The following is a 27,835-nucleotide window of genomic DNA, read 5'->3' on the forward strand; positions in this document are numbered from 1 at the left end:
AAAATAAAAATGAAATGGTGGTTAACCTGTTGAGTTGGATCTACAGGCTAGATTATCTTCAAGAAAATAAATAGTGAAACCCACAGGTATGGTCTGTTTCTTGTCTTGTAATGGTTCATGTATACTGTAGTAGGCTTTTGCCTGTTGCCTCTGCAGTTTCATTGAGGATGTTCTGTCATTTGCAGCATTTCATTCTTCTTTTGATGCTGTGCTATGGTGAAAGAAGTATTGCTTTGATATGGACTTTATTATATATATTTTTTTTTTAAACACCAAACAATGACTACCTACATCTCATCTGCCCAGACCCGCATGCTCACGCCCCCAACCCTTTTTGTCTCCAAGCTGAGTGATGAGAAGAGAATCGTCCATTCATTGGGTATCTCGCAACACCCCCATCGTCAGTTACTTTGTAACTGTACTTTTAAAAAAAAAATTGAGGCACATGATAGGAAAAAGGCTGTAAATCGCATGCGCACTGGGATACTATAGTCTGGGACCAGACCGAGGACAGGACGCGAGCAAGAGGAGGATCATCGGCAAGTATTTTCGAAGTCCGGGCATCGGTGAGCTTTTTGAAAATAAAACTTAGTGAAATTAAAAAGTTAGGCTTTATCAATCGTGTCTATCATAAAGTTTGCGATTTAGAAATAACAAGCGAAGTAGCCTTGCTGAAATGCAGCCCGACTAACCATCTGTCAGGCAGACTGGTATCACGGTTGTTTTCTTTCAAACGTAAACACTTCCGGCAGCATTTTTTACAGTGTCTTCGGGCATTTGTTTTGTTTAAGATATTATTCATGGAAGAATTGAGTGTGCTCGAAGGCCATGTTATAGGCTATATCTATTGTTGTACATTGTCAACAGTGCCGCACAAACAGGAAGGTAAGTGTAGCCTAAATTGTGATAAATCCAAATTAATCTCAAAACACCTTTAGGCGAAATATCATTCTGGACAGACAGCTGTCATTATCACGTTATTTCAGCAAGAACAGTGTCACTCCGGTGTTTGGGAGGATCACGTGAGCATCTACCTGTCTGCAATCTAACCTGAGGTGCCGGGTCTTGTACAGTTTAGTGCAGCCTGCCACCCAAATGAGTGGGCTCTTGCAAGCCCCCACATTATCAATGTAATACATTACTAGTAGTCTTGACCTCTGGTAGGTGGAGCTGTTAGTGTTTCCAATACGTATGTTACATTTCAGGCAATTGCACTACACTAGCCAAACCGGCTGTATTATACTGTAGTTGGGCAACCTGTCCCAGGAAAACCACTCTAGTCATTATGTAACCAGGGCTGGCTTGCAACATAAGCGGTTGCTTAGGGCCCTCAGCCGCTTTTTTTTTTTAGGAACTGTCTGGTTGGCAATTTACTGTTGAGAGTTAGAATAGTAGAATACACAAGGTGCATGTTTGAAATGTGGTTTTGAATCCGCAGATTACTTGTTTTGTCAGTCATTCAATAAGCCAAACAGCTAACAATTTTTAGATTGGTAAATTAGCCTATCCAGTAATCTAAATTTGTAATAATCATGGCTGAATATTGACCGGGCACACAGGGCACATGCCCAGGGGCCCTGACCTGCAGGGGGCCCCCATTGATTTAGCTAGTCACTCTCACTCAGATATCATGGCATATGTCATGGAAAAATATGTAGAATTGCAGGAAATTGCTTAAAACTGCAAAAATATCTCTGCCCCATTGCAAACCGAATAGAATTGCATGACATTTGTGAGAAAATTGGTCAGTTTTCTCTCAGCCCCAATGGCAAAATGTGTAGAATTGCAGGAAATTAACATAACATTTAAATGTTTCTCTGCTATAAATAGGAGAGGACACTTATTTTTGCCCACTTGGTCGGGGCCTCCCAACAAAATCTTGCTTAGGACCCCCAAAAGGCTAGAGCCGGACCTGTATATAACACTATTACACTAAACATATTGCATCACCATTTGAATGAATTATTGTTCTGAAACAATTCTCATGTGGCTCTCAATGTTGTTCATCTCAGTCAACCAGCGTTATTCATTATGTGTGATGTATGCAGCAGAGCAATGTGCAAGTGGCAATAATTGTAGTGCCCTACAAACCTATACATGGGTTAGACTGAGACAGTAGAAACTGCTGATCATCCGGTCAGACTGAAATAGCTTCTAGCGGTGAGGTGGGAGTCATCCGGTGTGAAGTCGTAATCCGCTGCTGTCCAGGTTTGGAGGTACTGTTTTGGCACTCTTGTGTAAATATGCTAGAAGGCCACATAAGTATCGACCACTAAACTTTGCAGGTTGTCAGGAAGTGACTCCACCCATGTGTAACTGTTGATGAATCATGATGAACTTAATACTCATCACCAGCAATTAGATTGTAAATATTAAGCCAAGTGGGTTTGGAGTCTTTGTCAGGACAAATCAAACCTTTGATCTTCACTCTTGATTTAGAACACTCTAGTGTTTTCCTCTCTTCCAATTACAGGCTAAACGATGCATTAAATGACAAGGGCAGCAACCAGCCAGGTACACAGAGCCTCATTGTCCCATCACCCCACCATGGATAACCTAGAAGAGGACCTGACATGTTCTGTGTGCTATTCCCTCTTTGCTGATCCTCGGGTCCTGCCCTGCTCCCACACCTTCTGTAAGTCCTGCTTGGACAACGTACTCCAAGTCTCTGCCGTCTATTCAATCTGGCGTCCGCTGCGGCTCCCACTCAAGTGCCCCAACTGCCGCAGTGTGGTAGAGCTCCCGCCAACAGGTGTTGATGCGTTGCCCATAAATGTCTCCCTCCGCGCCATCATTGAGAAGGTAACCATTTGTTTAATACTTTTTGATCTTAGGGGACAGTCACAATCGGGGCATATCTTAATAGGGTACAGTATAATGAAGGGGTATATTATTTATTTTAATCCCATCGTTACCTGTCAGTTCCAGAAGGACAGCCAACCACAGCCCCCCTCCTGCCCTGAGCACCACCGACAGCCCCTCAACATCTACTGTGTCCAGGACCGCCAGCTCATCTGTGGCTTCTGCCTAACAGTGGGCCAGCACCAGGGACACCCCATCGATGACCTGCAGGCAGCCTTCATCAGGGAAAGGCAGGCACCCGCTCACCTACTGGGGAGGCTCTCAGACCACCGCTGGGCAGAGGTGATTTGTCAGTAATAATGGATTTAATGCGTTTGAGCAAATGACCATTTCTGGGTAGGTAACCTAAAGTGTTATTTCCTGAAGGTGTGTGAGCTGGGGGAGCAGTTGGAGCAAGAGAAGGCCAGCTGCGAGGGCCTAGTGAGGCAGGACCGGCAGGCCGTGGAACAGTACTTCCAGGGGCTGGAGCTGGTGCTTTCCAGGAAGAAAGAGGCATTCATGGGGGCCCTGGACACCGCAAGCATGGAGGTGTCACTGGCCTACAATCCACTCATCCAGAGGCTGAAGGAGCTGCAGGTAAGTATAGCCTGGGGTTGGGCGTTGTCATGACATCACTTCCTCACCTTTGATTTTCTTTTATGGTGCCACCCTTCCCCACAGGAGGAGCAGCTGGACTTGTTGTCTCTGGGCTCAGCTGTGGAGGATGAAGACTCCCCCCTGGTGTTCCTGGAGAAGGTGTATCTGTTCCGGGAGAGGGTGGAGGCACTGGTAAATGCCACCCTGCCCGAAGTCACATCCCTCACTATCACCCCCCGTGCTGCTGAGTACCTGGAGCAGCACTGGGTGGGGGTGACCATCGGAGTGCTGGAGGAAGGGCCGGTGCCTCGGGTCTGCTGCTGTGCCAAGTCCACCATTCTGGAGATGGTTCTTAGGACAGAGACAAGGAGTCAACCTGGAGGCTGGGTCCATGATCTGTGGCAGCAGCTCCATCCCACTCCCCCAGTGGTGCTCCTGGGGATGGGGATGCTGCTGCTCCTGGCGGCAGTGTGGGTGAATCCTGTTGGCGGAGCATCTCTGGGATTCTCCTTGCTGTCCCAGCTCAGTCAGATGGTGCACGGCCTGAGTAGCGAACTGACCACCTCACTATGGGAGACAACAGGCTTTCTGTATGCACAGACAGGGGAGGTGGTGTGGAGGTACAGCTCTGCCCTCTCCACACTGGGGGAGAACACCTACCAGCAGCTGGCATCCCTCTACAAGACCCTCAGCTCCTGACTCTTCACTTCAGGAAGGACCCCAGCTCCTTGTGACATAAGGTCTTAATGTCACCTGTTACACTCCTTTGGTTGGGAATTGACACCAACTGTGCCTAGCGATTGGAACTTTCCTGATGCAGCAGGATACAGTTGACAGAAAACACAGGCGTTACTTCTGGGACTAACCCTGACCCCAGCTAAAGCTTATCACAGGAAGATACTGCCTCATGTACCAGAAAATGAAAAACCATGATATGCATTCAGAAGATTGAAAACAATTATTTACATTTTCATTGGTACTGGTCCCCCATGGGAATTGAATCCACAACCCTGGCATTGCAAGTGCCATGTTCTACCAACTAAGCCAGACAGGTTTATATACACTGCTCAAAAAAATAAAGGGAACACTTAAACAACACAATGTAACTCCAAGTCAATGACACTTCTGTGAAATCAAACTGTCCACATAGGAAGCAACACTGATTGACAATACATTTCACATGCTGTTGTGCAAATGGAATAGACAACAGGTGGAAATTATAGGCATTTAGCAAGACACCCCCAATAAAGGAGTGGTTCTGCAGGTGGTGACCACAGACCACTTCTCAGTTCCTATGCTTCCTGGCTGATGTTTTGGTCACTTGGTCAATGCTGGCGGTGCTTTTACTCTAGTGGTAGCATGAGACGGAGTCTACAACCCACACAAGTGGCTCAGGTAGTGCAGCTCATCCAGGATGGCACATCAATGCGAGATGTGGCAAGAAGGTTTGCTGTGTCTGTCAGCGTAGTGTCCAGAGCATGAAGGCGCTACCAGGAGACAGGCCAGTACATCAGGAGACGTGGAGGAGGGCAACAACCCAGCAGCAGGACCACTACCTCCGCCTTTGTGCAAGGAGGAACAGGAAGAGCACTGCCAGAGCCCTGCAAAACCACCTCCAGCAGGCCACAAATGTGCATGTGTCTGCTCAAACGGTCAGAAACAGACTCCATGAGGGTGGTAAGAGGGCCTGACGTCCACAGGTGGGGGTTGTGCTTACAGCCCAACACCGTGCAGGACGTTTGGCATTTGCCAGAGAAGATTGGCAAATTCGCCACTGGCGCCCTGTGCTCTTCACAGATGAAAGCAGGTTCACACTGAGCACATGTGACAGACGTGACAGAGTCTGGAGACGCCTTGGAGAATATTCTGCTGCCTGCAACATCCTCCGGTTTGGCGGTGGGTCAGTCATGGTGTGGGGTGGCATTTCTTTGTGGGGCCGCACAGCCCTCCATGTGCTCGCCAGAGGTAGCCTATCTGCCATTAGGTACCGAGATGAGATCCTCAGACCCCTCGTGAGACCATATGCTGGTGCGGTTGGCCCTGGGTTCCTCCTAATGCAAGACAATGCTAGACCTCATGTGGCTGCTGGAGTGTCAGCAGTTCCTGCAAGAGGAAGGCATTGATGCTATGGACTGGCCTGCCCGTTCCCCAGACCTGAATCCAATTGAGCACATCTGGGACATCATGTCTCGCTCCATCCAACGCCACGTTGCACCACAGACTGTCCAGGAGTTGGCGGATGCTTTAGTCCAGGTCTGGGAGGAGATCCCTCAGGAGACCATCCGCCACCTCATCAGGAGCATGCCCAGGCGTTGTAGGGAGGTCATACAGGCACGTGGTGGCCACACACACACTGAGCCTCATTTTGACTTGTTTTAAGGACATTACAGGCTGATCCATCTTTGATGTAGTGTGGTTTTCCAATTTAATTTAGTGCGACTCCAAATCCAGTCCTCCATGTGTTGATCAGTGTGATTTTGTTGTCAGCACATTAAACTATGTAAAGAAAAAAGTATTTAATAAGAATATTTCATTCATTCAGATCTAGGATGTGTTATTTTAGTTCCCTTTATTTTTTTGAGCAGTGTATAACCACGAGCCTTAAAAATACTTCAAGATGCCTTAACAAATATAAAATGTTCATAACCTTATGCACAGCTTTTTCAAGACATTCTATAGCTCTACATGAAGTTTACTGTAATAAATACTACAGGACTATTTCTCCAGCTATTTAACCTTCACCAGAATATCCTTCTGTTAAATCAAGTACTGATTTTCTGCAAGTAAACTACAATAATCGTGATACCTGTCAGAATTAAATAAAAATGGGAGGACGGGATGAGTGGATTGAGTGTTGCTCCAGAGATACCAATTGTAGTGCATTAGCGCTTGTGAGGAAGCGGTTCAGTAGGTTCGGTGCATAACCAGTGCTTGCAAGAATTGTCAATGAGGTGTGAAATTAATATAATTTCTCTCAGCTCCTCGCTGTTGACCATATAGCCAGTCTTCATGTTTTCAAGATGGAAGACCTATAGCTCATTGTGATCGTACTTCCCCTCAAGTCTTCCAGTGCAACATGTCCCATTTAGGGTTACAGAATATTTCATTAATGAGTCAAGTTATAGTATTCAAAGACTGGTTATAAAAGATTTATTAGCTTCATCAGTAAAAGAAAAAAAAGACAGCAGTGTGATAGAATAGATTAAAGCCATGGTTTTATATACATGGTGTGAAAGAACAGTAAACCGGAAAGAGAAATGCATGTTTATACATCTTACTATGAGTGGCTAAGGGAGAAACCAGTCACTGCTGTTCTAAACTGAGATTGGCTCTTTGAAGACAATGGTTTTAGGGTTGATTCCCACGCTTTTAGTGGTGTTGTGGGTTTTGTAGATGCCAATCAGACGGTCAGCAATCTCAAACATGTTGTTCCTCAGGGAGATGATGATGAACTGAGCGTTCTTGGTTTGCTCCTGGAGAGAGCGGGAGTAGGGACAGAAATTAACATTCGATCATCAAATGATAAATCAAAGGCTGTAAATCTCAAGGATCATGTTTTCCTGTGGTTATGTGAGTCAAGCTCTTTTTAAAAAGTGGCCTGGGAAGAATTAACCACCAACCGCCTAGACAGGAAAAAAAACAATGGACAAACATGCTGCCAGAGGGCTTTGCAAAACAGGGGATTTGTCACAATAGGCTGTACACCTTAGCACAGCTCCTTCAATCTCCCATTACACAACACTAACGATTAACATAGATGGGCTGACCCCATGTCCCTCACTGAGTCAACTAGGAGTAGAATGGCAATTACTATTCAAAGCTGTTGCATGTGAAATACTCACATAAATGTAACAGGCCACGATGGAGACGTTCTTGAAGTCCAGGGCTGCATCAATCTCATCCATGAAGTAGAGGGGCGTGGGCTTGAAGTGGTGCAGAGCAAACACCAGGGCCAGAGAGCTCAGGGTCTTCTCTCCTCCAGACAGGTTAAAAATCTTCTTCCAGCTCTTCTTAGGGGGACGCACACTATGGACAGAGACAAGAGAATGAGCCAGAGTCATTCATACATTTAATGAATACAACAATAAAATTAGGAGAAAGGGGAAACCAGGTTGGAAATAGGTCAATTTCATATATCATGGATACAAATATGTTATAAACAACGGGATGGGCCAGTGTCTGCTGACCTGAACATGATGCCCTCAGAGAAGGGGTCCAGGCTGTCGACTAGCTCCAGCTCAGCGTCACCCCCTAGCGTCAGCATCTGGTAGTTCTCCTTCAGCTTGTTGGTGATGATGTTGAAGCCAGCCATGAACTCGTTGAGTCTCTGCTTGCGCAGGTCCTCACAGCCACGCTTGAAGTTGTCTCTCTCTGTGGTGATCTCATCCAACTCAGCCACACGCTTCAGGTACAGTTCCTCCTACAGAAGATTGAAAACAGTTATTTTCATTTGTACTGGTCCCCCATCATTGTGTTTACTTGATAGCTACCTACACAAATAGCTAGCTGGAACAAAGTGTTAATAAGGTAAATTCATTAAAAAAGATGAAAAGCAATACAAATAAAGTTATCCAGTAGGCATCTACATGACTCACGATTACTTTTCTCTTAGAGGGAAAGAAACTTGAGCAGACAAGAGTAAAAACATGGTGGCCAGGTGCTTGGTTAGACCTACATCTGCATTGTTTGGGGTTTTAGGCTGGGTTTCTGTACAGCACTTTGTGACATCGGCTGATGTAAAAAGGGCTTTATATATACATTTGATTCATTGACCAAGAGAGAGCTGGGTGTGTACCTTCTTCTTGTACTCTGCGATGGCTCCCAGGTTGGGCTTCATCTGGGCACAGCGGGCCTCCATTAGGGAGATCTGGTTGGTGATGACGTCAGGCCCCTTGATGGCCGCCAGGTCAGCAGGGGTCAGCGCGGGCAGCGCCTCCGCTGGTTTGTCCTCAATGGCATGAAGGGAAAGCTTAGAGGCCTGGGGAGGACAGGACACGGATGGTCAGTCCTAGCTCTGAATTTGCCGATAGCTACTTGATGGAAAATGTACTTACTATGACTGATATGTGGCTGTCCCACCTAGCTATCTTAAGATGAATGGACCAACTAAGTCACCCTGGATAAGAACATCTAAATGACTAAAATATAAATAGCAGAAGAGGAAAAATATATGGGTCTGTCTGTCAGATGATACCAGGTAATGCAACTAGCAGGATGGTTGGTAGACCTCTAGACACACCAAACCAAGCGTGAATCTCACATGCGCACAAAACACAAGGTCCTGCCACCCACCTCTCTCTGCCAGTGTTTGATCTTGTTGGTGTGTTCGGTGATGGAGGTGTCTATCTGCTCCACTCGGAGGCGGACGCCGAGGGACTCCTCCTGCAGAGCGTGCTCTTGCGCCTGCAGGACCTTGATCTCCCTCACCACCCCTTGGTGCTGCTCCTGCACCTCCGGCAGTGCCGCCTCAGCCTCCTGGCAGGCTTTCATGATCTCCCCAGCCTCCTCCTCCAGCCTCGTCAGATGCTCCGTCAGGTCTACCAGGCTCTTCTCATTTTCCACCAGCTCCCCCTCCAGGCGACTTACACCCTCTTCACACTTCTTCAGGTTACTGTGGGGAGGGAGGGGAGCAGCAGCCATTAGGGAAAAGCTCAGATAAGCCCCAGTAACAGAGTCACAACCAGAAGCCTTTGCCCGATGGGAGCTGAATGTGCGCGCACACGTGTATAGACACTTACCGCCCTGCGGTCTTGATGGCCACCTGGGCCTTGGTGACGGCTGAGGAGCAATCGTCCAGCTCCTTGTTGACCTTGTCCAGTATGTCCTGCTGGGCCTTAAGCTTGTGGCTGTTGATGTCCACAATGAGGGTGTGGAGCCTCTTCACCTCAGCCTCCACCTTCCCTGCCTTACTTGAGGCTGCCTCAAAGTCTGAGAGAGAGAAGGAGGGGCAGAGGGAAAGTGGGAGAGAGGCGGGAAATAATTTATTTATATGCAAGACAGGAGCGGGGTTAAGCCTCAAAGGTCTAGTGGGGGGGCAAGTGTAAATTAGGGGTGTGCTGAGTAATCAGACAAAATCAGTATCGTAACACATATAGAGAATCTTCTGAATATGACATGACCATTTTTTGTAATTATACATGATCGGAGAAAAGTCATTTTCAGCTGCCTGCACACATCTCACCATCACTCAGTGTGGAGAAGGGTGCAACTGCATTTGGGAATTCCTGCATCTACAGGAATCCTTCTTTATACTTCTATTGGTCCATTTTTAAACTATGACTCCAGTTCATAGCGGGGAGACAGTGGCGCTCCAGTACAGTTTGGTAGGCGCGTGCGAAGGACACTGCCAGCTAGTCCAAAAGGAGGACTCCAGTACACAGCAAGCGGGAACGTCACTGTGCTAGATGGCTAACAAGCAAGCTAGCTAGCACAGCATCACCCCCACCGGCTGTGTACCGGAGTAGACACCGGTAGGGCTGTGTACCGGAGTAGACACGGGGAGGGCTGTGTACCGGAGTAGACACGGGGAGGGCTGTGTACCGGAGTAGACACGGGGAGGGCTGTGTACCGGAGTAGACACGGGGAGGGCTGTGTACCGGAGTAGACACGGGGAGGGCTGTGTACCGGAGTAGACACGGGGAGGGCTGTGTACCGGAGTAGACACGGGGAGGGCTGTGTCCTTCACCCCCACCTGTCGGGCACTGTTTTCCCACAGTTCTGTTATCGACGGTGAGGGCAGGTGTCCAGCAGGCGGGAGCGAAGGACCTTGTCTACTGGTACACAACAGGCAGGACGGGGTGTACATGAAGGAACCAATGGGATGCTTGAGAGGGGAGTTCCTGCAGATGCATAACTCTATTGGCGAGTTCGGCTGTCTAAAGAAATCTGTGGGGTGTAGGTTGAGCAGTGTCAGGAGAGAAAGGTTTTGCTCTTTTCGAAAGTGAAACAATACATGGGGCAAGCAAATACCCTAAATCTGTCTGGAATAAATGCAGGCAGCAGTAGCCAGCCATGCATTATTTAATCAGCCCATTTCATAGATCATTTAATAGGACTAAGTTAGTAAATCATGTGCATTTTCAGCAGTTGGGATAATTGATTTGAACAACGTGTCAATGAGTGAAGGAGTATCGTGATGCACTGAGTGATAGTGCAGTAAAGAGTACTTGGGTTACAGGCTTTACCGGCATTTAAAGCGCAAGTCCGGGTTTTCCGATCACAAGTAAATACAATTACGAGTATCAAGTGTGATAAAACAGATACAAGTATGATGAGATGTGCACACCCCTAGTTGTATGTACCAGTTGTCTCCGCAGCAAACCCATGAGAGAGAATGCCTAGTGGAGTCAGACTGGGGTTCACTGTAGCAAAGCTCAAATTGAGCCAGATCATTGTCCTGAAGACTGGAACTGACACAGAGTGTAGCCTGCAATTTCTAAGTAACTTCAACTTCATAAAGTTAGTTGGGTTTCAAAGTTCTCACCTTTCTGGAAATCCTTCAGGCTCTTCTCCAACTGTTTCTGTTGTTTCTTGTCAGGGGCAGCTGCCTGGACATTGGCCTCCAGCTCTTTAATCTGAGGCTTCAGGTGAGCCTCCTGCTCTGCCAAGCTCTGAGCAAAGAAACACACACGGTCAACCACAGCCTCACCTGCAATCACCAGCCTCCAGTGTTGTAGTACTCTCAACTCAAGTCCCGATTTTCATGACTGTTGATGTGGACTCGCCTTCCCGTGACATGCATTTGCACGTGGACTCGATAGGCTACTATGATAAGCAGAATATTAGCAGCATTGGGTGCACAGAGCAGTGAGGGTTTGGTTGTCTAGGCGAAGGGAGCAAGCGATGAGTGTGGGCGACAGGCAAGCTCCACCTCCAATCATAAGCTACACATCTCGCAAGAGACTATTGCTTCCCTGTAACCACTAGTCACCAGCCTACTATTTAGCTTTGCCTGGCTAAGAAATAAACTGCTTTACAAAAATGAAAACCAAAGCATTGAGTTTAAAAGTAAAACAGTCTTTCCCCTGCATCCCCTGGCCAGGTTCTGACAAGTCTCCCTTCACTTTTCACAAAAAAAATATTTAAAAAACTACACAAAGTCAATTACAAAAAGTACCTGAGCGCCTGTTACAATTATTGCATGTAATAATCTGGTCAATCTGACAGGAGCAATAGCCAATTCCATCTAGAGAACATTTACCCCATCAAAACATGACTGATTTGACATAACTATTGAACATTAGGCCTAAAATCAAATAACATGTGTATGAGCCTGTGTATGAAGGACTTCTGAGTTTCATAGGCTATTGCATATGGCAGGCAATTATGACCATTAGGCAACAGGAGAAATCCTTGCATTACTTCCATTCTCACATTAAAATCTTCCGCCAATAGTTGTTGCTGGGCACATTTCCTTCTACCAAATCAAGAGGGGCTCATCTGGTAAGACGAGCATCGAGCCAGCATAAAGAACAAACTCCGTAATCAAAATATCAAATACGTCCAAATCACTAGTTTTGCTTTCCAAAGTTTTCCTGCAGATAGCGCAGTGAGTGGCACAATGTCAAATATGTAACAGAAAAATAAAGACGGGAACTAACTGCAAAGTAAATATTTATTAAAAATGACTTCAGCCATAGGGACTTGTGACTCGACTCGTTTAGTTGCTTGACTACAACACTGCCAGCCTTACATACATTCAGCTTTACCTAAACAAGTCTGATGAACAAGAATTACACCAACGTCGAATACATTTCATATCTGTATTGTGTATATAACCTGCATGCTGTTGGTGTATTTCTCCAGGGTGTTCTTCATGTCTCTGAGCTGCTGTCTGAGTCGCTGGACTTTCTCCTCCAGCTGCAGCTTCCTCTCCTGGCAGCCCTGCAGCTGCACCACCTTCTCATTCAGCTTGCTCTCCATACGGTCCAGCTGACACAAAAAGAGAGTAGGTCATTAACCACAACAGAGCTTAAAGTGAGCCATAGCAGTGATTGGAGGCCAGAGAAAGCTCTAGAAGAGTGTCCAGAAGATCTCCCACCTCCTGCTGGGTGACCTCAGTGCCGATGGAGGAGCCCATCCTGCCCCGCATCACTCTCCCTCCACCTCCAGTCATGGTGCCTGAGACGGGACAGAGCATAGTGTCAGACATGTCATCCATATAGACCATCTATAGAGAAACACTGAGAAGAGATGAGCTCCAGCTCACTCGGTCTACCCACCAGCCATCTCTATGATCTGTCCCTGCATGGTGACCACCCTCCAGCGCTTGTCTTTCTGGAAGGCAAGCCGTGTTGCCTGCTCCAGGTCCTTGGCCACCAGGGTGTCCCTCAGGGCAAAGTAGAAGGCTGGCTTCATACTCTCATCCTGCACCCGCACCATGTCAAACAGACGGGGGATGTTCTCTGGGGTGGAGATGGGCCCCATCTTATTCTCCCACACCTTCATCTGAGACAGGAAGAGATTGGATGGTCCAAGTGTTAGCTACAATGTGGGACATACAAAACTCTTGGGGCAAAAAAAAAAAAAAAACTATTGTAGGGTTTTACATTTGAGTGTAAAGGCTTTGTACCAGTTGTCTCCGCAGCAAACCCATGACAGAGAATCATCATTTCATTGTATTTCTATTGTGAATTCATGCAACATATCTTGACAGGCTAGCTATAATCATAATATGACCAGTGTATGTTAGAATAATAAATCCATATAAAGTGAAGTTACAGGCATGTGTGAAAGTGACACCATTGTTGAAATACTATAGAAGACTGAGATAACAGGAAATTGAATGAGAGAAGGCTGATATTGCTCGGTTAGAAAATTTGTCACACGCTGCACTCCGCAGAGCACATTTTTAGAGATAGGTGGGATTTAAAAATAAAAACAAATTGACAGTCCAGATTGGTTTATCAGATCTCATTTCCCAAAACCACATTTTTTGCGAGGATTTGAGACCTGCTTTAAAAAGGAAAATGCATGCCATTCCGGTGCAGATCTAAGCACTATCCTCCCTCAGGGGTTTGGCAACGGGCACTTTTCAACGGGAGCTTGCCAATCGGCATCACAGCCCTGGATGAGCCCATGTGTTGGATGCAATCGCCAGCAAAACACACCATCGCACCAGAGGTTGAAGTCAAGAGGGGTTTCTTTGACATGATGCCATCAATGGGTTCCCAAATACGAACGGAGCAGTAGATGGCCCACATGGGCATAAAAATAAACCATCCCAACAGTGTGAACAGAAGGTTGACACTTAAAGGGCAGGTAATAGGTTACGTGGTGAGAGAAGCTGCTGCAGCCAGGTGGAACGCACGTCTCGTTCATTCTGCAGAACAGAAATGTTGGTCTAAACACTTCCAGGAGGGAGCTGTTAATGATGGATGGCATATTGGTGAGTGTTACCTATATTTGCCATTGCCAAAGCAACTTCATTGTCGTAATGGTCCTTTATAGCCATGTCTTCATTTTTACTGGTTAAACTGAACGAGCCAAAGAAAGCTTTTTTGTTGTACTCTGACACTAGCACCTCCATTTCAGTCTCTGAAAAATAAAAATCGAAACGTTTTTTTTTGTGGTTGCGCTGTTGTATTTTAAGGTACGACATTGTATATTCCCCACGGGCATTAAAGGGATGATTTTGACCATATATGGTCAAAATGCTTTTCAAAATGCAAATAGCCAAGGTTGTGCACAATTACTGAGAACAATTGGTATTTATCAGTGGTTCTCTCCTGCATATGATGCTTGTAGGATTGTTTGATAAATCACACTTTCTATGCGTACGAACATGCTAAATTCCATTCGTAAGTAGTATTTTAGAATAGTTTCTACGCAATATTGATAAAGGAGGCCCCAGGTGTTTGAGTTGTCCTCACCTTGTCCAGGCCGATAAAGGTGGCCACACCGATATTCTGGGCCTTGAGGAAGTTGACACATTTCTGGGCCGTGTCGATGCTGTCCACCAGGATGTTGTCCAGAGAGCCACAGCTGGATGAGATGGCGATGTCATACTTCTCATCGATGGCCCCAAGGTCACCCTGAAGGGACAAGAACAGTCTCACTGAGTGTGTAGAAGGGTGTGTGCATCTCTCAGCTGCCACATGTGTAGCCCATGTGTCAAACTCATTCCACAGAGTGCCTAGTGTCTGCCGGTTTTTGCCCCTCCCTTGTACTTGATTGATGAATTAAGGTCACTGATTAGTAAGGAACTCCCCTCACCTGGTTGTCTATGTCAGAGGTTCCCAAACTTTTTTTAAACTCAGGCCCCCCTTCCAGCATTAGGGAAAATCCACCCCGGCACACCACGTCTATTTCTATGAGCACTTCTCATGCCACAAACTGTGCACACCCCTCTTGTTGGCGGAGTGAACTTTTTGCAGGTTTAAAGCTTATTTCATGCAATTCCACACATTGTCATGCGGTGCAGAGAAAATGCACATTTTCTTGCAATTCTATAAAATGTTGCCATGTCTAATGTTAAGTCATGTGATATGAGTGACAAACATTACAACAAAATCTATGGGCTAAAACATCAAGCCAAAATGCTTTAGCTGACATGAGCTAGTTGATCTGGACATTTCGGACAAGTTACAGTATAAATAGTGCTAAGGTCTGCAATAACAAGAGGAAAACTGCTGATGCACTACCCAATTTCAAAATTGCATACCCCCCACTAGGGGGTATGACCCACAGTTTGAGAACCACTGGTCTAGGTCTAAATTGAATGTAAAAAAGCAAAACCAGCCAACATTATGGAATGAGGTTGACACCGCTGGTGTAGTCTATACATGCACATGGTCCTTACTAGTCGTCCCAGGATACCGGAGATCTTGCCGCTCCTCTTCTGCTGCATGAGGGCGTCCAGCACCTTCCCCCGGCTGCGGTTAGAGGACAGGGAGCTCTTGGCCTCCTCCACCTTCTGCCTCAAGTCCCTCACCAGCTCCCTGGCCTGTCCGTCTGCTTGCAGCAGCTGCTCCAGCTCCGCCTCATCCTGGAACAGACAGAAATATATGGTCAACACTGATAGCACACGGTTATCCAGAAATCTGAAATGCATGCATCTTACTGCGACAAATCCCACAGTCCACCCCTAACCTTATGAACCCGCTCAACGCTCGAGACCCTCCCACACACACACCAACGTACCTTCTTGAGCTCCTGCTCACACTGGGGTATGTTGACCTGCAGCTCTTTGATGGCGGAGCGGCGGTCTCGCAACGTGTCGGTGGTGGTCTGAAGGGACTGCTTGGCCGTATTTAGCTGGGTCACAGCGGTGTTGTGGCGACTCAGGTAGATGTCCAGCTCAGACTGGGCCACGTCCTGACAGGAGCGTGTCTCGTTCACAGCCTTACTCAGCTCCATCAGCTCCTTTTCTTTAGTCTGGGGTCAGAGTCAGAGGAATAATAGCCACTCTTATGTGATCAGAAATCATAGAACACCAGGGGGAAAGGGTTATCAGTCAATTCATGAAAGACACCCACCTCCTTCTCCTGCTGCAGGCCGCTGGTCTCCTCCTTCAGACTCGCCATCACTTCCTTCAGATTCTCCTCCTCCTTCCCCTTCTGTTTCTCCAACTCCTCCCTGCGCGCAGACGCCTCAGAGATGGTCTTCTCACTGCTGGCCGGCACGTTACGCACCTCCTCCAGCTGACCGAGAGGAAAGATGAGACTCTAGGTGAGATACAACCTTAAGCCAAGAAAGATCAAAATATACAACTAGCAAACAATTAGGAGCACCTCCATCAGACTGGAAGGCAGTCTGACCCTCACCCCTCTCCAGTGGGCAGGGTGGTGAGCGGGAGTAGAGGAGGCCAAGCTAGCAGGGTTAACTGTTGGTGAAGAGTGAATGTGGCTGCTGGTAGTGTTACAGAAGGCCATACTTCACTACCACACTGCAGAACACGGCTCCCCAGAGACCTGCTCTGCTCTACCCGGCCTCCACAACCCAACACCACACTGCCAAATCACAGCCACTGGTGCTGTATCATACAGGCTGCAGAACAAGGGGAGAGAAAAGACAGACTTGGAGCATATTGAGTGTGTGAGTGGGGAGAGAGCAAAAAGGGAGCCCATGGAGAGAAAAGAGCATGGGAGAAAGCAAGAGAGGCAGCAGAGCGCCAAGCAGTCATGCCTTGGAGGGTTTCGTGTTTTGAGTTCACAACCCCCTAGTGGCCAACTGGAGGAGTTTCTCTTATTAAATAAATCAGGTATACCAGAAACTTCATCAATCCATTTTAATCTCAGCAATGTAACAATATTTTTTTCCTAGGGGGACCTAGGACAGAAAATCTATAAAAAATAAAAAAAATCGATTCAATAGTGTGATGCACACCCTCGCCCACCCAGAGCCAATCCCAAGCAAGTTACTGGAATAAAAATGAACACGCGTGTTTTTGTGACATTGATGTAAGTAAAAAATAAAATGTGTAATTACACAATATGGCAATTACTAATAAGGTCATCTGTAAATCCCTGCGCAATGCCTTCTCCGGGTCTCAGCACAACAGGCCTTGTGTTTGTATAGGGAGGGAAATTGTATTACGCGTGGCCGTGTTTCGCTTTGGCCAGGTGACAAAATAAACAGAATAAAAGTGAAGTGTCAGGTCATTGGTGCTGGCCTGTCTTGAGAGGACAGAGCACCATTGTGTTTGTTTAAGAGTATGACCTGTAAGTTATGTAGCACATTCGCCACAACCACAGCCTCCTAACGTATCGATTTGGAGAGCCGCCATAAGCTACACCTACACACAGAGATGGCCTAATATGATAAATGGTAAACGTTACAATACCACCCCCACCCCCCAAATGGAATCACTGAAGCCTCAATTACAGAGACCTGAATTATGTTCACAGCAAAAGGGACACATGCACACCTTCTCCTTGTCCTTCTCCAGTTGTTTCTGTAGTTTCTTGGTCTTACTCTTGGTGTGCTTCAGTTTCTCTCGGACCTCCACATCCTGCAGGTCCAGCTGGGTAAACTTCTCCTTCTGGCCCTCAATGTACTTGGTCAGCTTGCCTTGTTTCCTGAGAGAAATCATACAACATGGACATTATGGCAATCAAACAAATTACTGCTAATTTTGCTTTTCTGTATTGCTGGTCACCAGCAGGTCTATGAACATTCTCCATTTCATAACATTATTGCACTGAAGACTGACAGTCACTTTACAACTATATTGTGTTCATCAATTTGTCTTTTTGATATCAATTTCCGTGTAAACAACAAAAGCCATGAATAACAAATGAAAAATACAAAGCCTACTTCTCCACGTTTTTCAGGTCTCGGTTCTTCTTCTCCATTTCCTCAGCGATGTTGTTGTTTTTCTCTGTGAGTTCCTTGGTGTCATCTTGGATCCTCTGCTTCTCCTCCTCTTTGTTTGCCACTCTCTTCTGGAGGTCATGGCTGACAACAAAGAAACAATCACACTCTGGTCAACCAGGACATATGAACTCTAAAAAGTTACCATCTGTGTTAACTGCATCCAACTATAGCAAACCTTCCTCCCAGATTCTTTCAAACCTGATTTCTTGTTAGTAAAAAAACACTAAATATAGCAAGCCTCTGTGTGGTTGTAATACTCACACATAGTACTGGCAGAGCTGGCTCTTTTGTTTGAAAATATCATTCTCCAGAGTGAGGAACTCCACGGCTGTGTTCTTCTCTCCCTCCAGAGCAGTCTTCTCCTTCTCCACCATTTTGACCCTGTTTAGCTGGAAAACAAACACAGTCTGTAAAATGATACAACAGGAAGACAGAGGCTATAGCACTTGGACTTAAACATTCATGCTGAATTGTCATAAGATCAATCCCTGAATACATAGGAGTTTACTTTTGTTCCTTCTCAGGCGTGCTTAGAATTTTGTTTTGTACTGATTGACCATGCCTGACATTCATTGATAAATTAAATCTAAACCCTGAGCTTTCCCAACAAGTACAATTTTACTACAGTCTAAGGTTAATTTGGCTTCAGTGCCAAAACGATGCCCTATTTATTCAGTCAAATGGCATATGTGATTTGGTCAAATGTGGACAAAACAGAGTAAAAGGAAAATATATAACTCGGATAAAGGCAGTAGTGTGATAGAATCCTAAACTGCACAATGCCATCCTTAGTCTAATAAGATGAGGACAGTCAAAACTGGTCATGCCTCAACACAGCATTTGACCCTGTGTATGTGGTATTGCCATTATTTTTTTTACTGTGATGTCTACTGCAGGTGTTGCGTTAACAAAGGATACTACGTTTTTCACAGAGAAAATGAAAGCTGCAACGCATATTTTATTTATCTTGCTGCGTTTGGAAACGCAGATCTAAAATGCTTCTTATTATAAATTCTGCTCTGCTTCAGTCAGGTTTCGTTCCAAATCATGAATGTAAAAGGACTGAGCATTAAAGGAAGAAATTTGGGCTCCAGTTTCACTTCACCACTTGGATGAAATATCTTTGCTCTCTTCTTGCCCAATCAAATTCCACCATTCACAAACCGACATTGGATCACCAGACAGCACTCTGAGTGATGTGTACTTTTCTCTGGTAGTTTTAGCAAGTTACAATGCAAGACTAACTAGGAAATGTAGATGGCTATATCCTTTCTATGATAAACATCCGAAATTATGGCTATGCATTGTTTTTGCAAAAAACACCTTGCTTTTTCCATTGTAAAGTAATTTACTTGTCTGTTAGCATTGCACTTGTTCTCATCTGATGGGAAAAAATAAAAAGCCATTTTCTGCTGAATGTGTTGCACTAATGTATTTTGTGTAAATAAAAATCGATTAGTTGCACCCCCCCCCCCCCCAAAAAAAAACACCCGGCTTTCAATATAAAATTTCAGGTGATATGGTTTAAAATGCAGATTTTTTTTTTGTGGTCTCAATTATGAAAATGCAGATTTCTGAATACTAAAGAGACCTCTGACTCAGTGGTGGACAAAGTACCCAATTGTCATACTTGAGTAAAAGTAAAGATACCTTAATAGAAAATTACTCAAGTAAAAGACACCCAGTAAAATACCATTTGAGTAAAAATATTTGTTTTTAAATATACTTAAGTATCAAAAATAAATGTAATTACTAAAATGTGCTTAAGTATGAATCATTTCTAAATTTCTTATATTAAGCACAATTTTTAGCCAGGGGTACACTCCCAACACCCAGACATAATTTACAAACGAAGCATTTGTGTTTAGTGAGTCCGCAAGATCAGAGGCAGTAGGGATGACCTCTTCATAATTATGAGAATTGGACCATTTTCTGTCCTGCAAAGCATTCAAAATGTAACGAGTACTTTTGTGTCAGGGAAAGTGTACAGAGTAAAAATCACAATTTTCTTTAGGAATATAACTGTCAAAAATATTCATAGTAAAGATAGCCCCCAAAAACAACTTAAGTACTTTAAAGTATTTTTACACCACTGCTCTGACAACTATAAAGCTGCATGAACACAAAAGTCTAAATCATGTTACCCATGGAAAATAATAAAATATGTTCAAGTAATAAAAACAATCACAAGACTGATCAATTAGTTAATACATTACAGTACAGGGAGAAACATGTTTTTTTTTTGTTGCAAACAGGCCTAATTAGTGATGTGATATTAGTGTAGTCTGCAAGAGATTTACTGAACCGGCTGGCTTCAACCGACATCCAGTATTTCACTTCAAATGAATTGCTACCCTGTTAACCTGGCTGGCACACTGTAGCTCCAACACCATACCCAAATAACAATATGTCACTAGTACTGCAATACAAATAAATATACTAACAAAATCTGGTAATTATCAGACAAACTTCACCCCCTGCTCACATAATTACTAACACATTTCTAATAAAATCTAATCCGGGGCTGTTCATCAAATGCCTTCGATTAAATTTTTTTTTTTTTTTTTTTTTTAAACTATCACTCTTGCATCCTGTTCTTATTTCTTCGCTCACCCCCCTATTAAAAATAATAATTAAATGACTGATTGCATTGCAATCGTTTTTGGCACAACAATCAAAAATGTAACAAACAAGCATGAGGGATTAGCCTAGACACAGCGATCTCTGAGTAGAGGGTTGTGTGTGTGTGTGTGTGTGTGTGTGTGAGAGGGGTGAAGGGATAATTTGCTGCCTTGTAAGGAGAGGCAGGTGTCAGGCCAGGGGCATTCAGCTTGGCCAAGACACAGCATACCTCACAGTGAAACAGCCCCCTAACACACCCTATACACCCCCACAGCAGAAACCATCAATTTCAAAAGGTAAAAACATGTATAAAATATTTTTTATTTTATTTTTTACAAATACAACAAATGGATTAGTCTTGTTACTGGGGTTGTTTCTCACCTTCTCTCCCCTCTGCTCGTTGAGGAGCTCCACGCGGCGGCTCAGGGTGTGGATGGGCTGCTTCAGACGGCAGGAGCCAATAATGTCCTCAAGGTATTCCAGCATGCCCTCGTCATGCTCCGTCTGCCCCTTGGGCTTCATCATGGCTATCTGCTCCACCTCACCCTGACCAATGCACAGGGAGGGAGGGACGCAAGCAAGGACACACGGTATGTTATAATACTGTATCATTTATGGTGGGAAGAAGCTATAACAACCACACACCTTGGATCAATTTCGTGTTCGAGACCACCTGATTCCCATCCTAGAATTGACATGGGTAGTTTGTCCTTGAAAAGCAATGAGGGGAAAAAAATACACCCTCCCGCAAGCGAGTTAAAATGCAATTCAAACTAACCTGGGCTAAAACCAGAAAGAGAGCAACTTCTGTGTGAATGTCAAACAGCAATTTTGTTCTTGATGATTTGAAATAAAATGCTTGCTCTGCTCACTAAAGCATTGAGGAAACTTTGCTGGTGTTATGATAACCCCTCATAAAAACACTGTTTTTCAACCTCTCCTTTATGATAATATATCCCTACAGTTTATGGGCAGCCAGTCATATGGGCTTTTTGCAGTACATTTTGGAGTTGTGTGTACTGTACTTCTCACACACCTTCCCAACCCACACACACCAGAGCCTCAAATAATAACTTTCACTGCACATAACTGTACCCACAACACAGACAAACCACTAGCCTACATAAAATGTTTGTCCATATCCATGACAAAATAATGCATTGCAAAAAGGGAATAACAATCACTTAAACATCATCAATTGGAACCACTACAATAAAAGTTTTACATTTTATGAGGTCAAGAAAGAAATACATCTGGCAAATGTAACTGGTGCCTGTGTTTTAATAACATTATTAATTTCCTTTCCATGTCATAGACAAGGTGTAGTCCTTGATTTAACAGTCCTTGAAACATTTCTGAAAAACACAAGCCTAAATACTGGCCTACAAATGAAAAGATTGGCCAATCTTGTTTTAATCCTGTGTTGTGTGTTGAGACCCCCCCCACACACACAATTAAACACAAAAAAAACTATACATGGGGGAAAAAAGCTGACCAGTACACTAAATAGGCAGCTTCCCCTGAGTGACTTTGGAGAACAAACTAAAGCTTCTTGCCTAAGTCAGAACAACCCTGTCATATTCAATGAGCTCAAAATCACTTAACATTTCAGCAGAGAGATGAAGAAAACAGCACAAATCAAGACAGGACAGAACCTACATCTTCTCACAAAATAGATATCAGATATAGCACAACAACTAGTGGTTACCCAATACTCACTAGTCAATAAAAAAATAGTAATCTAATTGAGCCAAGAGTTGATAGGTACTAGAAAACCAAAAGTGAATTGTGCAACAAGTAGACTGGCTTGTTCTTCAAACAACCCCTGAACACCACAAGATGTTCCAAAAATGTATTAATAAATAAAAATATAAATTCGAAAATGTATTAGTTTGGACCATGACAGACAAAAGCAGCAAATATGACCCAACACAAACAATAAAATGTAATGTCTTTGAAATACACATTGACATTGGCATTACATTCCATGAAAGGTAATTCCAACGAAACCCAAACTGAAGACCTAATCATGCACTCAAATGATAGAAATGAAGAGTGGATGCTTGATCCTGCCGCACTGAAGCAGCACAGCTAATATTGGGGTCTATTCTCACACCAATATTTACGTGCTGCTATAGCGTGGCAGGTAAAGGGGGCCCAAACTGACCAGAGTCTCTACTAGACAAATCCAGGAATGTTTGATTTTTCTTAAAATACTAAAGCAGCAAATGATGGTTCGCACCTTTTCAACATTGTTTCAAACCATGATGCGCTGCTATAGCAGTCCAAGTCTTTTTCACGCTTTAACAGGCCACTCAGGCATAATACCTGCTTTCCCCTGAGTGAAAGGCTGAGCAGCAAAGCTTTTACAGGATGGGATGTGTGACACAGGAGGGATCAAAGACAAGCTGAAAGGAAAACTAAAAATGAAATATAAAATAAACTACTTAATTACCTGTAAAATCAGAAATCTGTTGTGGTCCAGGTCAATGCCATGGCTACGCAGCAGCGTTCCCACATCTTTAAAAGTGGCCTTCTTGCCATTGATGTGGTAGGACGAGGAATTGTCTTTGCTGGCAGTTCTGGAAACATAGAACTTGCTGTTGGGGATGACTTCGTAGTCATCTCCTTCCTGACTCGGGGGACACACACACACACACACACAAGAAACATCAGTTTAGACCCAGTCTTCAGAACACACTCAGGACAAAAAATGCTTAGCAATACAACCCCCCCCAAAGACAGGTAAGTATCCATCTAAAACACACAGATATATGAAAGTGAAGCCTCAACCACAGAAATGTTGCTGTTAACAAATAATGGGGTGATAACAAGTAATAATTTAAGATGTATTTAACTTGCACATTTATCAAAACGTAAGATTCATGTGGTTTATTAACTTCAACTAATTTTGAGACAATAGAAAATAAAATGTAGTCAAGATATGAAGGGAGGCAAAAACAGAATAGCTATAAGCCCCCAAGTTTTTAATAGAGAAATACATACTATGCGTATAGGCTTAAAGCTGCAGTGTTAGGAGATTGTTATATTGAATTGACTGGGCTCAAAAAACTGCTGGGCAAAAAGATTATTTTACATTAAATGTCAATTATGTAGTTAATTACCTTACTACACCCCCTGTGGTAGTACAATATGTTTTTAAAACCTGGAACAGTATTTTCCTACCGCTGCACGTTAATATATACAGTATTCTAGGTTTGTACAGAAACGTAGAAACTATTGGCCACCAACATTAATTTAACCACCATTAAACGAAAAAAAAACAAAAAACATCCTTCCCTTTGAAGTTCTTATCAACATAAAATCACAAATAAAGAAACAATGATGGCAAAGTTTGTAATTTACTTGACTTTCAGCTTTAACTTCAAATGGCTAATCCGAGTCTTTGTTGCAGTCATTAGTGTGAAAACACTAAGCCAAATGCATACAAGTCATTTATAGCGAAACCCTAAAAAAACAGATTATTTTATCAACGACAAAACAATTCTGCCCCTTTACCCAAATCGCTTTATAAAATGTAATTGTTTTGGTACAGCTGACCAAGCATAAGTGTGTGTGTTACCTTGTCAATAATTTTCTGAAAATGCACTTCCACAGTGCAGCTCTGCACATCCTTGTGTAGGTCAGAGCTGTGAATCAGCACAGAGAGTTTTTTGGATCTGATTTTTTGAGCCCTATAGCCGAACACAAAGAGCATTGAATCTATCACGTTGGACTTCCCACTGCCATTTGGACCAATGATACAGGAAAAGCGCTAGGGAAGGGAGAGAAAGAGAGAAATTAAGAGGGTGGGTGTAAAAATGTATTCACAATCTGTTCAAATCAAACTAAAACCATATTCACAATCCAATTTTAGAAAATGCTGCTGGATTAAAATGGTGGCCCCTTAACATATATTCTTAAATACACCCACTGAGGTTATTTTGCTGCACCTGTGTCCATGATGCAATAAAGAGAGCAACCATCAGATACAATTTGTTAGGGGGGAAGTTAGCAGAAAATCTATTTGTAGCAGACAAGACACAGCTAGATCACCACTAGTGTGAAAGACACAAGCACAAAGCAAAATGGAGGAGTGTGAGATGCTGCAAACTAGAGAGACAACTTTCTGGTAAATCTGATCAAATCAAAATAATCAATAAAATTACAACTATCCAAGTACTACTATCACTGAAGATAAAACCAATACAAATAAAAGTTGAGGAAATGGACAACAACCCATACTGATACAATGATTTAAACACAAAAACAATTCCTAGTGTCGTAAAAGAACCAAAACGGAGAGTTGGTATGTTTTTTTCGTACCTTATGGAAAGGGCCCAGAATCTGCTCGCCAGCGTAGGATTTGAAGTTCTGATTAACTATATGTGTTATCATCAAGCGAGGAGAGCCTGGTTCATTGGTCATTGCTGGGGGCGGGGGTGGAGGGATGCTACCAAGAATCTCCTCCAAACTTCGATTATCAACAGCATCGGCACCCTCCCTGGGAGCCGGATCTAGGGCAAAGAGTTGAACTTTTATTCCACAGTGCGATTCATTTCAGGTGGGGACACTGGTGTATGGGGGAGGGGTAGTGAAGCAAAAAAACAAACAAACATAAGCATATAAGCATTATAGAGCTAGTCACAGTGGAGGCATAAAGTCTCCAGAAGAAGATCGGATTCTAACTAGCACATTTAATATCTCTGTTCACAAAACTAAATTCTAACAAGAATAACTGAATCATAAACGAAGGCTTGAAGTGACCCCTTTCACAAATGCTCACATTGAAACGTAAATACACAATATGCACTCACCAACGACAAAATAATTATCATAATATTTCGAACATCTGATTCCAAGTCGTTTCCCCCACACCATAACCTACTTTCCAATCCAAACAAATGAATAAAAATCTAGCTTTGCTACAAATGCACACCGATTACGGTACCATATCACAATGACAAAACGCTTGGTCCCAAGTCCATTGTTGTACTCAGTAAAAAAAATACAAATAAGCAGTAAAATATGACCATGACAATAGTTTTCGGCCAACAAACGCTCCAACCATAATACATGCTAAATCGAGAGTAGACATGTCAAATATGGTTATTGTTTTCGGACGGAGAATCTCTTGACAAACCATTCACCAACGTTAAATAAACCGAAAGATATAGGATCATGGTTATGATTTTCTAACATAGAATCGTTCAAAAGCATTAATATCCCAAAATAAATTACCTTGCAAATTGCGCAGGCTGGAGACAAAAGCACACACGCTACCATTATAATAATCTCAAAAATCACAAGAGACGTTTATTAATGCCTTGCTTACGTTTGAAAAACTAACCAGCAAGCTTCGTGTTATGAATAACACAACTGTGCCAGTTGGACTCAACCATCACGCACTAACATTCAACAAAACACGTTGCCATTGAGTAGACGCGCAACTTATTTAGATGCAGACACCAAAACACCCTTTGTTACTTACAATTTGTCGGCGGTGCCTTCGGCGGTGCCTCTTGGCCATTGGAGTTCGCTTCTTTAAGGGGTACGTCCAACTCGTCTTCGGAGTCATCCCGAGGCTGCGACCCTTTCCCTCTAGACTTGGAAGCAGTTGAACTTTTCGACGTTTTGGCTGGCATGATTTAGAATCTAAAGATCTAATTCAAATCACAGGAGTAAAAGTTAAATCCAGTAGGTGTTCTCTTGTCAATCACATCTCCACAATTGATAGTCAACGTGAAGCACCCCGTTACCCCCCTCACAATCGGCCATTTGATCCAACCTATATTCTTTGCTATACTGAGTTACACCGTCAATTATAAAGTTGCAAATAAATGGCCAGTCTGCTGTCTGATAAGACCCCAGATCTAACATTGTTTGTTTTAGATTCTTTGCTAAATATGTATCGTTTTAAACAAATGTTATTAGTGGATATACACGAGGGTCAGAGATGCAACCATATTCTCTAATCGGAAATAGAGAATATTTGACAACTGCAATTTAACCCCCCGACGAATAAAAATGAACGAGCTGTCTAACTCGAATCTCTTCCAGTCAAATAACGTGATTATATTGGTCTAAACTGACAACATTCACCAAATTTCACTTCATTATAGAGAAATGAACTGATACGTTAAGTGCGTGTAACTAAAAGACAAAAATGGTGACGTTACAGGCTGTCAGTAACGCCAACAGAGCTCAAAAGCAAAGCAAGCGGTACGGCGAACTAGTTAGCAAAAGATGGAGTTAAATGTACAAAATAAAGTCATAGCACTGAAGTAGCCAATCAGAGTCAGAGTTACTTTATCATTAGCGCCATGTAGGCTGCACTCAGTAGTCCAAGATGACCAGCTTCAGTTGAAAGTGTAATGTTTAATTTATTTGACAGATCGATAGTTATGTCACTACTAATCTACGATAAGGTATCTACAATATGGCTCTCTAAATAGCAATATCACTAACGTCACTGTGTGAATAAATGTCACATGCTGTGTATAAAAACAGTTAACTGACTTAACAGTAGTCTTGTGGGGGGTTTCGGTAACGTTTAGTGTCATGCTTCAGTTGTCCACTTGCAATCTAGTTAGCTAACGTTACCGTTATACATGGCAAATATTAATCTAGCGAACGTTTACTTAAACTGTGAAGACGTGGAAATAGCCATCTACTGTATCGTTAGCTAGCTAACACACTATAGCTCGTTATAGACTAATGTCTGGTAATTAGCTAGCGTTAGTCGGGTTAGAACACTTCGTGATTGGTTAACTAGTTAATTGTAACTAGCCAGTTGGTCTTTGTTAGCCATGATTTTCACGTCAACTGTTAGCCACGAACAAATTAACTACTAGATAGCCAACACACAACTAGAGCACAGATGAATAGGGGAACCGGTACTTTGCTTACAAGTTAGATAGCTAGTTAGCTAACGCTACTTTGCACTGGCTCGCAAAGTTAACTAATGTTTGCTGTCGTCTGATCATCCAATTAGCTAACTAACTCAACAACCACATGCATAACCGGCTAAAAGTGCCCACAAACCTGCTGGCAAGTTACTGTAGCTAGTTAACGTTAGTTATGGTTTGATAAACTAGCGAGTTTACTAGCTGTCTTTTAGCTAACTCTTTCGTGTTCAGTTACAATGTCAGTTTTACCTTGTGGACGAAGTTCTTGTTGTAACAATTCCCTTTGTATCACCCTATATTTTCAAAAGGTTATTGGAAAACGGTTCTCGATATCGCGAAGCTAAAAAATAAAGTGATTAAAAGTCAACCCCGTGTCAAATCGTTAGCTCACTGCAAATTCTCTCTCGTAAATGGCGCCTAAACTCTGTTGTCGAACCAAAATTCGTTACAAACTGATGCAAGGACCCATGGATCCTCATTGGTCAAAAAACAAGAAATTCAAAAAGAGGGCCGATGCCAAGTCTAGTTTTGAGCATCCATGAACTTAAACT

General features: G+C 43.6%; 2 protein-coding genes across 4 annotated transcripts; one reads left to right on the forward strand and one right to left on the reverse strand.

Annotated features, from left to right (window-relative positions):
• Positions 1-461: 461 nt before the first annotated feature.
• Positions 462-6,277, forward strand: LOC115136863 (tripartite motif-containing protein 59-like). Of its 2 annotated transcripts, none has more exons than XM_029672714.2 (5): positions 462-566; positions 2,474-2,802; positions 2,923-3,144; positions 3,229-3,438; positions 3,523-6,277. In XM_029672714.2, the coding sequence occupies exons 2-5, from the start codon at positions 2,491-2,493 to the stop codon at positions 4,135-4,137; spliced, it is 1,359 nt and encodes a 452-aa protein (XP_029528574.1). In that variant the 5' UTR covers positions 462-566; positions 2,474-2,490; the 3' UTR covers positions 4,138-6,277. The 2 variants fall into 2 exon arrangements, with proteins under 2 accessions (XP_029528574.1, XP_029528575.1); XM_029672715.2 differs by lacking the exon at positions 462-566 and adding an exon at positions 573-885.
• Positions 6,278-6,573: 296 nt separating this feature from the next.
• On the reverse strand, positions 6,574-27,703 carry LOC115136861 (structural maintenance of chromosomes protein 4-like). Of its 2 annotated transcripts, XM_029672711.2 has the most exons (23): positions 27,534-27,703; positions 25,868-26,039; positions 24,703-24,893; positions 23,960-24,151; positions 22,832-23,008; positions 20,758-20,922; positions 18,016-18,143; positions 17,695-17,835; positions 17,306-17,456; positions 15,915-16,079; positions 15,580-15,813; positions 15,239-15,424; positions 14,310-14,471; positions 12,660-12,885; positions 12,479-12,558; positions 12,217-12,369; positions 10,922-11,048; positions 9,177-9,366; positions 8,731-9,049; positions 8,234-8,416; positions 7,626-7,858; positions 7,281-7,464; positions 6,574-6,911 (listed from the first exon to the last, which is right to left on the reverse strand). In XM_029672711.2, the coding sequence occupies exons 2-23, from the start codon at positions 26,019-26,021 to the stop codon at positions 6,753-6,755; spliced, it is 3,900 nt and encodes a 1,299-aa protein (XP_029528571.1). In that variant the 5' UTR covers positions 26,022-26,039; positions 27,534-27,703; the 3' UTR covers positions 6,574-6,752. The 2 variants fall into 2 exon arrangements, with proteins under 2 accessions (XP_029528571.1, XP_029528573.1); XM_029672713.2 differs by lacking the exons at positions 25,868-26,039; positions 27,534-27,703 and adding an exon at positions 25,618-25,689.
• Between the last annotated feature and the right edge of the window lie 132 nt (positions 27,704-27,835).

Source organism: Oncorhynchus nerka, linkage group LG11 (assembly GCF_034236695.1).
Source record: "Oncorhynchus nerka isolate Pitt River linkage group LG11, Oner_Uvic_2.0, whole genome shotgun sequence".
NCBI classification, from domain to species: domain Eukaryota; kingdom Metazoa; phylum Chordata; class Actinopteri; order Salmoniformes; family Salmonidae; genus Oncorhynchus; species Oncorhynchus nerka.

Coding starts and splice junctions, on each gene's coding strand:
- LOC115136863 (XM_029672714.2), top strand. CDS start 2,491: ATGACAAGGGCAGCAACCAGCCAGGTACACAGAGCCTCATTGTCCCAT. Junction 2,803..2,922: donor TCCGCGCCATCATTGAGAAG/GTAACCATTTGT, acceptor GTTACCTGTCAG/TTCCAGAAGGACAGCCAACC. Junction 3,439..3,522: donor AGAGGCTGAAGGAGCTGCAG/GTAAGTATAGCC, acceptor CCTTCCCCACAG/GAGGAGCAGCTGGACTTGTT.
- LOC115136861 (XM_029672711.2), bottom strand. CDS start 26,021: ATGCCAGCCAAAACGTCGAAAAGTTCAACTGCTTCCAAGTCTAGAGGG. Junction 24,152..24,702: donor TTCTGGGCCCTTTCCATAAG/GTACGAAAAAAA, acceptor TCCCTTCCCTAG/CGCTTTTCCTGTATCATTGG. Junction 12,559..12,659: donor ACAGATCATAGAGATGGCTG/GTGGGTAGACCG, acceptor GTCCCGTCTCAG/GCACCATGACTGGAGGTGGA.